General features: G+C 38.0%; 1 protein-coding gene across 2 annotated transcripts in view; it reads left to right on the forward strand.

Annotated features, from left to right (window-relative positions):
* The window catches only part of Kcnh7 (potassium voltage-gated channel subfamily H member 7), a 443919-nt gene that overhangs the window by 426241 nt on the left and 6122 nt on the right, over positions 1–11556 (forward strand). For both annotated transcript variants that reach the window (XM_028769229.1, XM_028769230.1), the window contains exon 14: positions 2104–2272. In XM_028769229.1, coding sequence (XP_028625062.1) covers positions 2104–2272 — 169 coding nt within the window. The remainder of the gene's footprint in view (positions 1–2103; positions 2273–11556) is intronic.

The raw sequence follows: 11556 nt of genomic DNA on the forward strand, positions 1-11556 counted from the left end.
AGTGTCAAAGAAAACTGCTATCCTACATAATTTAATGCATGTGATTCGCCAGTGGTGTTTAAAAATCAATGTGTTACATGATTGTAAAATGAGGGAGCTGTTAAGCAGAGGCAGAAATTCAATGAGGTTTTCAATGAAAGCTCATGAGGATGTTCCATAGCTTTCAATGCTATCAACTCTCACCCTCTCTAAAGGAGTGTTGCTATATGAAATGGATGTTAGAAAACAAGCTGGGGACAGTCCCTGGCTTCACCAGCCTCCTTGTGCATGTTCTACATGTTGATTTAACATCACCAACACAGAGTAGAAAATCTAGTTTATTAAGACTCTACGTTGTGCCTTTGCATTGTAAATTGGTCCAGAAGTCTGTAAATTACAAACCACACGTCTCTGAAAATCTGAAGTTTCACTTTTGTACTCGAATTTCTCCCTGTCTGTTAAAATGTAAAAATAAGCCGTATGCTGTCACTGTAGAAAAACACCAAACACCAAGATCCTGCAGGCTAAAGATGTCATAATCAGGATCCTTCTCTGGATGTCACAGGGAAGTCTCTGAGGTCTGTTAACCATTTCTACAAAACGAGGAACCTGGCCTTGGTTTTTTCTCTTTGGTTTTGTTCATTTCTTCCTTATAGTCTTCCCTGTTGAGATAAAAATAAAAAGTTCATCACTAGAGGCATTTTTTATGCATTCAATGATAAAAGATAAGGAAAGAAAACCCATGGAAAATAACAGATTTTTTTTTGTCATCTGCTTAGAAAAGGGGTGTACAGTGCATCCCCCAGTGTGCTTTCAGAGAGGCCGCGGGAAGAATGTCCCACTGCTCTGTTCCTTATTTCTAGAATCATAGCTAATCCTGCCCAAATTTAGTTACTTTCCATCCAGTTTTTTTTTAAATCGCTGAGGCTGTAAATTCCATATCTTTATGTAAAAACTTTCTTTGCTATTTAATCATAGCTACATTTCAAGACTTTCTTTCAAAATGTCTATCAAAACCAAATCATGTTCCATAACCCAAAGCTACTTCCATGGAAAAGCAAAGGTCAGTTGAGATGTCTTTTTCTTGCCCCAGCCCTCCCATGAAGAATTTGCTCTTTTTGATCTCTGAAATAATCGCCCAGATCCAGTTGCCTTTTTTTATTCATTTTGTAGAAAAAAAAGTGGGTTTAAGTCACTAAAAGTCTTTACCAAAAATGAGGAAGAAAGCAGTATACGTTCACCTCTAAATACTGATAGCATGAAAATGGAGAGTTTTAGGAGAAGCAGTAGTAAAAGAGGCTCAAATATAAATCATTATATTAGAAGGTGATCACAAATCCTTCTCCATTTCATTTGTCAAAGTCACACAGAGCCTGGGTGCTCAGTTTCTCCATGCTTAGCAGATTCTGAAACTGAACACCTGGCATACCAGAAGAGAGAAATTAAACACATAAGTAGATTATTTTAAAGTATATTAACAAAAATATTAATAATAAAATACATACAAGAAAAGAAAACTCTAGAAAGCAACGTGACTATGTTCGATATAGTGCAAGAAGACTTTTAAAGAACTTGAAAGCTCAGAACAGCAGCAGACCTTTAAGACTTCTCATCTCTGAGAGACAGTGGCTTCTTGGCTTTAAGAAAACACCTGGGCGACCGACCCACACTTCCCTCTCGACCTTTAAGCTGAGTGACAATATGTGAAAATTAACTTATGCATAGGGAGTCTTAACAGGCTTATGTTTTAGGTAGAGCATTGGAAACAAAACTTGCTATTTTGTCCCAAAAAAAGTGTAAAACTACAGTATCAGGGTCAATTTGAGTTTGTTCATCATGTCTTCTCAACACTAAAAAGAATTCTCAAAAGAATGAAAAATATCATAACCGAGTCTAATGACAGGTTATAAAATTTGAATCTTATGAAAATAGATGAGAGAGATAAGACCGACTCTTAAGTCAAAGATTATGCTTCTGATTGAAAATGGAGATTGATGTCTTTGAAATCCTTTGGTTCTCTCTGTCTTGGATTATACCTGAAGATCCTTCCAGTCTGCCTTGCAGGTGTCTTTGTATTACTGAGGGGCTTCCAAAGAACCTGACATGTCTTGTTCTTTCCCACAGATATCACTGATACACACAGCTGGGAAAGAGAGCATGCTCGGGCTCAACCTGAAGAATGTAGTCCCTCAGGACTTCAGAGAGCTCCCTGGGGCATCTCGGAGACTGAAAGTGACCTCACCTATGGGGAAGTGGAGCAAAGGTTAGATTTACTTCAAGAGCAACTTAACAGGTAAATCAGAGGTGGAAGAAAAAGAGGGATTTGTTTATGTACACTTTAAAGAGTACCAAGGTCAGAGGCAGATGCTCACAACTAGCCATTGAACTGATCATGGGGTTCTCAATAGAAGAGTTAGTGTGAAGACTGAAGGAGAGCTGAAAGGATTTGCGGCACCATGAGGAGAGCAACAATACCAACCAACCACAGCTCCCAGGGTCTAAACCACCAGCCTGGGAGCACTTAGGGAGGGATCCAGCACTTCAGTTGAATATGTAAGAGTGGAGGGCCCTGCTGGGCATAGGTGGAAGAAGAGAACCTTGACCACATGAAGGCTGGATGCCCCAGGGGGAGGGAATTTTGAGGGTGGGGAGGTGGGAGTGGGGGGGTAGATAGAGGTTACATCCACAGAGAAGAAGGAGGAGGGGTGAGGGGATTGGGGGTTCCTGGGTGGGTGGGGGATGGGGTAAGGGGACAGCATAGGAAATGTAAATAAAACATCCAATAAAAAAAAAAGAAAAAGAAAAAAAAAGAAAAAAATGCAGGATGCTTTTGCCATCAAGCCTACCATTCCATTTGTCTGTCATCTGAACTAGTTACCTTTAAAGCTCCTTCATGCCCTCAAAATAATTTACATTTCACTTTTTTAATTGACAACCTTCTTCTTTTAATCCATGTATACTACTTACCTGTTTTTCCTGAATTATTCCTGTCCTGTGACATAAAAAAGGACTGATTTCACACCAACTTTTCAAAAATTTTAATATTTTTAAAACTTCACAAGTAAAATGCAAGACTTGCTTTTTCCCTTTTCTTTTTATCTAGACGATATAATATGAAGAACAGTTTTGGTGTGGGGAAAGAAGCAACACTTTATTCAAGCTTGTATTGGCTCTTTAAAGTTAAGTTGGTCAAAACCATCTAGAAGAGACAAACAAGTCTCTGAGATCTGAACCTGATTGATCTGCATAGCAATTTCCAGACAAGCCAAGGCTACATAGGGAGACCGTGCCTCAAAAGAAGATGTTAGAAAACTAAAACCCTGATGACTGCCTGAGTGTGTTTGGAGATTTGTTTTATGCAGTATTGACCTTCAGTTACACCATAAAGTAAGGTATCTCAAAGGCTACAGGGGATTTATTAAAGAGAGGTAGAAGTGGTAATGAATCCATTTCCTGCAAGTTTGATCAAAAGGCATGCTACCTGAACCCTCATTAGACACCTTTCTCCTCTCTGACACACCATTCTTCCCTGTCTGTAGTGTGGACACAAGAACCAGAGGACCCATAGAGAAAACTCAACTTCCATATAAATAGCATTTGCTGACTCTATCGCAGAGATACAATGCCTAGAATGCTATACCAATACATACTATAGCCATTGCTCTTCAGTTAGCCTCTTCAACAGACATAGGATTCACTAGGCTTTTATAGACAAAGCACATGAGAAGCAATAAGAATACATCAAGTGTAATTAGAAATTAGCTTAATTTGGGGAGAAAGTTATCAGCCCAGGGCTGCCAGAATAGTAAGTTCATCTCTTTCATTACCATCTTCCTTTTTACATCGCTTTTCCTTCCAATCTTTTATACACTGTGCTATTACCAATTAGTATGTGGGTATGTGGCTATACTGACTCCAAACTACTCATCTATACTCAAAATATCTGAATGTTTTTCTTTTTTTTTATTAATTTTTTTTAATTTCTTTTTTTTTTGAACATGAAATGCTTTTTTATAGCATGTTTTACAAGGGGAGGGGGTAAGAGGGGCCAGGTGGTGGAAAAGTACAAAATCTTCTTGGCCTGTGCCTTGAAACATGTCATGGTCTATATGGTACACTGCCTTGAATTATGATCTACCTGCTGTTCTTCAGAAGATATAGTACACTGCTTGAGTTATGGTCTCCCTGCTATTCTTAAGATGATATGGTACTCTGCTTTGAGTCTATCTGCAGTTGCTAAGCAGGATCTTGCAGTTGCCAAGCTTCAGAGGACATTGTGCAGGTGGGGAAAGGTAGGGGGTGAGGGTAAGGGCGAGGGTCCTGGCTTCTGGCATCTCCCCCTTCTCTGTTTAGTTAGAGAAGGCATCTTATGATCAATCCCAACTGTGTGAATTTTGAATTTGGATGTCTAATTATGGGGGGTCTTAGACAAGTTCACAACCCCAAAACACTGATGTGAGACGAGTCACATCGATGGTCGAAGGTTTTAGGCTGTCGACGATGGGCAACGTCAAGGGACTCCGATGTGGGTGAAAGGAGGGTGAGAGCCCTGTCTTAGGCCATGTAGGCTGCACCCACTCCCAGCACCACGCACTCCTTTTCGGCTGCATTGGGTGGGCCCCTGGGAAGTGGACCTACAATAATCCCGTCATTGGGCTAACTCACAGCCATCCTAGTCTCTTGTAAATGCTGAATGTTTTTCCATATAACATAAATTATTAATTTATAGAATGGTCTGGATATGACATGTCCCCAACCTAGGTTCAACATGTTGAACCTGACTCTCCAGCAAGTGATCTTGTTTCAGAGATTGTATAACCTTTACAATGGGAAGCTTAGCTAGAGGAAGGAGATCACTGTGGGCAGCTATGAAATTTATAGCCCAACATAATTCCTGACCTATTTTTGCTTCCTGGTCTACCCGGAGGAAAGCAAGCAGCTTCATGCTCCTGCTGTCACAGCTGAGAGCCACTCTTACTTCTATGCTTTCTGTGGTGGTTTGAATTGGAATGGCCCATATAGCCTCATGTGTTGGAATGCCTGGCCCGAAGGGAGTAGAACCATTAGGAGGTGTGGCCTTGTTGAAATAGATGTTGCCTTGTTGAAGAAATTGTGTCACTGCAGGGGTGGATTTTGAGATCTTACTTGCTCAAGCTACAGCCAGTATAGCATACAGTCTGTTTCTGCTGCCTGTGGATCAAAATGTAGAACTCTCAATTCCTTCTCCAGCATCATGTCTGCCTGCAGGCTGCCATAGTTCCTGCATGACGATAATGGACTAAACCTCTGAACTGTCAGCCAGCCCCAGTTAAATATTTTCTGTTATAAGAATTGCTGTGGACATTGTGTCTCTTCCCAACAATAAAACTCTCAATTAAGACACTTTCCTTTCCATGATAGACTGTAACCTCAAAATCTGAGCCATATAAACCTTCAGTCCTTCAAGATGCTTCTTGTCAGGTATTAGATCATAGCCATGAAAAACTGGCTAATATAATTTACTTATTTTCTGTGCTTAATTTTACTTATTCAGTTTGTGCTGGTAGGGGCAGTAGATGTTACTCTTCTTGGGAAACAGGGTAAGTAAATGATAGAGACAGCAGTGATTTAATTAGCACAATACCAACAGTGTACAGAATTTGTTAACCTAGGTCAATGATTCTCAACCTATGGGTCACAATCCCATAGGGGGTCACATATCAGATATCCTGCATACATTACATTTTATAATAGTAGCAAAATAACAGTTATGAAGAACAATGGAACAAGTTTATGGTTGAGGATCACCACAACACGTGGCACTGTATTAAAGGGTTGCAGTATGAGGAAGGTTGAGAACCATTGGTCTAGGTAAATGTTAACTATGTTTACTAAACTATTTATAGACAGACTGGATGAAGTCATTTAAACATTCCTAGAATCATGTTTTTCTTACCTATCAGCCACACTGTTTCTGTTTTACAGTCATATCCTAATATTCACAAAATATTGGTTCCAAGATATCACTTAGGGACCAAAACCTATGTGTGCTCAACTTTTATATATAAAAACGTCTGCATGTAACTTACACAGAATCTGCCTGCATACTTTAAATCAATTTTATGTTACCATGAAGCATAAACAATGTAAATGCTGTGTCTGAAATTGTTAGGCTGCACTGTTTAATAAATAGTAACAAGAACACATTTCTACACATCTAGTACAGGTACAAATTCTTCTAGATGCAGAACTTAAAAGTAAAGTCCATTTGAACATAGCTACCACACACGCTATATAAAATAGAATGCATATGTGTATATGTAAATGCTTAATCATTTTTACTTTATCTGTTTTACTAGCATGCTCTTGCTTCACATAAGTGCCTAGGTTTGCACCAGTCTTTAAGATTAAAAACAAAATGATTGTGTTCAGTTTTTGTTGTCTAGTCATTAGTACCAAAAATGTTTATAAGGTATATAAAATTGATTTTAAAAAATTGTTTTTTATGTGTCCAGAACTGAAAGTAGAAACCACCAAGTATATATGGCAAGAGCACATTTGAGTTTAACCACCTATTAGCAATAATAGTTATTGTTTTCTTATATTAGCATATTTTCCATATTTTTCCACTGATAAAAATAGAACTAAATATCTTTTGACATGCCTCTACATCTGGCATCTGCAAGTGCTTTCTAAGCATGTTCTGAATTGTTACCACAATTAGTAGTTCTTCTTGACTAATTTTTCAATTATCTCTGGTATCTTCACCAATGTTTTATGTCATAAGTCAGCTTAATTCAAAACGTAATGTTTTTACTCAACTCCACCTTCAACAGTTTCTCTTTTCTAATTTGTTCTACAAAGTAAAACATATAGGAAACAAAACTGAAAAGTCTAATATAGACTCTACTCTCTTCTGAGAGTACAATCTACCCAGGTTGACATTTATTCAAATCCAGATCTGTGAATTCTTATATCTTTGTCCATACCAAATACAAATATAAAATATAATCAAAACAAATATAAATAATATACCTTGAGTGGTCTTTGTTGCAATCTCCTTTTTTCCAGTTTTAATGGCCAATTAAGCTGCACATAAGCTTAAAGGCTTATGTAAGTGTGCCCAGATATATACATAGTTGGAGAAATTACAAATGTTTGATCCCAAAGCAAAGCTTCTCGAGCTTTAACATGCACTTTTGTCACTGGGTAAGTTGGAGAAGCGCAGATTAGAAGACAATAGGTCTGGAGTTTGCAGAGTCAACACTTAAACAGGCTGCCAGTAATATTCAATGCTGCTAGACTAAGAACCACAGGTAAGATGACCAAAGAGATGTAAAAGTTATTGTCAATGGCCTTTCTATTGTCAAACACACAACGCAATGTGTCTGCCTGCTACTATCATGATATTGAGAACTGCTGCATTCACTATTACAATTTATTATCCATGCCCTTCACTTTCTTACTTTAGTGTTTGTATTGTATGTACATGTGCACATATGAGGGTTATATCTATGTATATATGTGTTTCTGTGTAGAGGTTAAAGTTGACACTGGATGTCCATCTTGATTATTTTCTAACTTATGTATTCACTCGAAGTGTCTCAATTGAGCTCAGAGCTAGTCACTTGGCTACCACAGCTATCCAGATTTCTCTCGGGATCTCCCTTCTCTGCATCCTGAATGCTGGAAATAAAGGTGGTAGCCATATCTGCCCAGCTTTTCATGTGTGTTCTGGGAATCCAAACTCTGATCCTCATACATGTCCTGTCAGTAATGATATCACATTCAATTATTATTCATCATGGTGGTCTCATCTCTCCGTCCTACCTCATCTCATATCTGATTGATGACAGAACTTTGAGTAAAACTATTCCTTTTCCACAACTTTATCAATCAGACAAAAAAAAAATCTAAAGCTGGGTTATTTTGTATTTTAAAAATAAAGGAAAAATGGAACTTCTGTTTACCTCCCTGTAATTATTTCTAAGTACTTTTAGTTTCAAAAGATTCTATTCTTTCTCAGCAAATAGACCTGACCATAGCATGAAAGAATTATTATACATTGTAAAGACGCTTGCTACCATATCCTCTTTTGCTGATACGCCCTACACAAATCCAAATATCAATCACCTAATTAATTTTTTAAAATCTTGAAAATTATATATATACATATACATATGCTGTATTTAGATATTTAAGAACATATGTATATGCATAATATAATATACCTATATATATGTAACAACTATTAATGAAAAAAGAGACCATGAATTTAAAAGAAAGTAAGAAGAGGAATATGGGAAAGTTTGCAGGGAGGAGGAAGGGCAAGGTAAAATGTTATAATTATATTATAATCACAAAAAATAAAAGAAATAATTTTGAAAAGTGTTAAAAATAATATAAGAAAGGAGACTGAGATAGTCAGCTGCATCAAGCCTCAGAAAAGGCACTACGAGGTACAGTGTTCACAGGACATTGTGGTCTGGACTTCAAGGGAACTGGTCTGATTTTTTTCCAGGCTGTAACAAATAATGCTAGAAGAGCAATTTCAAAGGAAGGAAGTTTTGGATTGACTCCCAGTTTCAAATGTTGTCTTCTGTAGTTTGTTGGGCTGTGGTGAGGGAAAACATGATGTCAGGAAAACATGGCAGGCACAGTTGCTTGTCTGATGGCACACATGGAACACAGAGAATACCAGAAAGGTGCCAGAGACACCATATAGCCCCCAAGGATACACTCTCCAGGATGCATTTCCTCCCACTTGGCCCGAACCATGAAGGTTTCCATTGAAACAGTACCATCAAATCACAAACCTACCAGTGAATTAATGTAATGGTTAAATCACTCTTCCATGACTGGAATAACCTGCCTGAAATTGATCCTTTAACACAGAAGCCTTCTGGAGATACAATTTACATCTAAACCACAGAAGAAAACACATGTGATAAATTCCTGACATAATACTTTGGAACTGATGAGCAGAGAGGTGAGACTCCTGTAGAAAGACATCATAATGTTTGATTAGAGAGCCGTTCAGATGAGCTGATTTGTAGATATTTCTGTGCTGATAAACCTAGCTCTTACTCTCATTTTTCTTAGGCAAATTTCCTTGCAACAAACAGCTAAGCCAAGCTAATAGAAACAGTCAATGATCTCACATGAGTGAGTCCCAGTCACAGCAGCAGAGCGCAATTATGGGGTACATGGCTGCTGAAGACCTACCTTCCTGTGAATGTGTCTGCCATAGACATTTTTTAAATAGAGTCTATTATAAGGAGAGTCTTTTTCTCTCAGAGACTGCTGTTGTTTAAAAAAGCTTTTCGGGACTCAGAAATATCATCTTGAATCCAACTTGTCAAGGAAGCTTTTATTCCAGAATCCACAGCTAAGTCATTTTACATTCATAGTGTAACTTGGCAACAGTAATAAAGAGCATGCTGTAATCCATCCACTATTTAGATGTTGCCATTGATAGGATAAATTTGTACAAATACTCATGAAGTTATTTGAATTTAGTATTTCAGGGCTGGAAGAAGAGAAATTGTAATGGGGCGCTCACCAAAGACAACCATTCAAACTCAGTGCATAGCCAATTGAAAGACATTATTCCAGCCTGCTGGGACCATGCCCAAGTTCTTTGGAGGACTTGGATGTGGCCCCTAGTATCCAGAACACAGGTTTTTCAAAAGCAGAAACCATGACCAGGCCTCTTGTTCAGCAGTCACAGGGACCTTCACAAAAGCAAGCCATTTAACAGAAGTCAAGACAAGTTAGCTAGTTCATCCTGACCTTTCCTTACTAGAGTAGAGTTGGGTAATTTGTCATGGGATTTTCATCAAAGAGATCAAATTCAAGTTAAAATGAAAATGGCCTCAGCAAGAATATTAGATGGAGGAACCTTTGCCCTGTCTTGCCCAGTCACAAAATAATTCTGAATGACCTAAGTGAGAGAAAAATTATTGGTGCAGATAAAATTTGAATTGAATCTTAAAGCATAAAACAAAAATGTGATTCACAACAATCAAATAATCTTGTGTGGTCTATTTAACATGAACCACAATTACATAGGATATTTAGGTATCAACTAGCTAACACCTGAATTTTTCCATTTTCAATGTACAGCAGTGATATTTATATAACACAATCAGATATATTTCATAAGCCATTAGTATGAGGAATACAAATGCACTCTCCAGTTATATTTACCAATGAAATACAATCTATAGGAATATATTATAATTCAAAAATGATTCTTATTGTTAATGTTAATATTAAAAGGCAAAAAGAACCTTGCATCTGACACATCTGTAAACCCATTAGTTCCAGACACTTGAGGAGAACTAAGTGTAGACTAGACTAGCCTCCCTGAACAGAAAGATGTTATCTCAAAATTAAAATGAAAAATCATATATAGTTTCTCTAATGTTTTCCATTTTTTGTTCTTTTTAAAGTCAAAACTAATTTCCACTAATATGTGTATTTAGTTGGGAAAATCGTTCTAAACTTTACTGTTCTCTCTTAATTCAGTGCTAAGTCTTAAGCACAAGTATGATAATTCAAAGAAGTTTCTAAAAATGCATATGGTCCAAATCTTGTTCTTACACCCACAAAATGCTTTATCTGAAGCTTTCCAGACAGGGGAATCAAACTGTATGTGAGGGTTTCAGCACCAGATGCATGTGAGGGGGATCAGTAAAGTAACTGCTGACATGAATTTTCTAGGGTTTTTTAAAATTTTTATTTTATTTTTGAGACACAAAACAGCCAAAAGCATCTAGAAGAGTCCAGAGCAACATGTTGGATGGGGGTATGGGAGTATGGGGGAATAGCAGGAGACAGCATACCGAAAGCATAGTGAGAGCACTAAGAGGAGCAGAGAATACAAGCGCGAAGTGAGAATACTAGGAGGCTGAAGTAGTGAACGTTGTTGGGTTAGATGCATGGTGAGACACTGTTGGGTTAGTTTCAGGATGAGGATCTGGAGGAAGGGACACCCAGGATCTGGAGGGAGTTTAGGGTAGAGCTAAGATAGGCCAGAAGGCTAGCATATACTTTGAGATATACACCAAGTGAGGAGAGACTGGGGGAGCAGAAGGCTATCTGGGTTAGCCAATAAGTGCCAGAGGTATGTGTTAATTATATCTATGTTCCTTTTGATGGATGTAAGGGAAATGATTGCTTCTGGCCAATGGAAACTGGTTTCACAAGTTCCAGAGGAATATCAACTTTTCTCTAACTGCCAGAAATCCCACAAAGTCCAGTTTGAGGTCATTTCTGGATATTTGTACAGATTTTGGAGTTTGAGGATTTGGAGTTTCCTTTGGACCTGGCACAAACCATACATTTGGCCATTTTCTCTAGAATTTTATTTTAAAATGACTGGTTGACAACTTGAGAGCTTTGGGCAAAGCAATGGTTGTTTGTACATGGTTCAGGCCAAATGGGTCGCAGAGGCAAGTAAACTTTTACATTTGCTCTGTCTCATAATTACCAAAGCTCTGGGCCACTAACAGGAAAGGAATTTAATCTTCAACAGCACTAAATATTTGAGAGAGAGAGAGAGAGAGAGAGAGAGAGAGAGAGAGAGAGAGAGAG

This window comes from Grammomys surdaster, unplaced genomic scaffold (genome assembly GCF_004785775.1).
Source record: "Grammomys surdaster isolate TR1022 unplaced genomic scaffold, NIH_TR_1.0 191, whole genome shotgun sequence".
Classification (NCBI taxonomy): Eukaryota; Metazoa; Chordata; class Mammalia; order Rodentia; family Muridae; genus Grammomys; species Grammomys surdaster.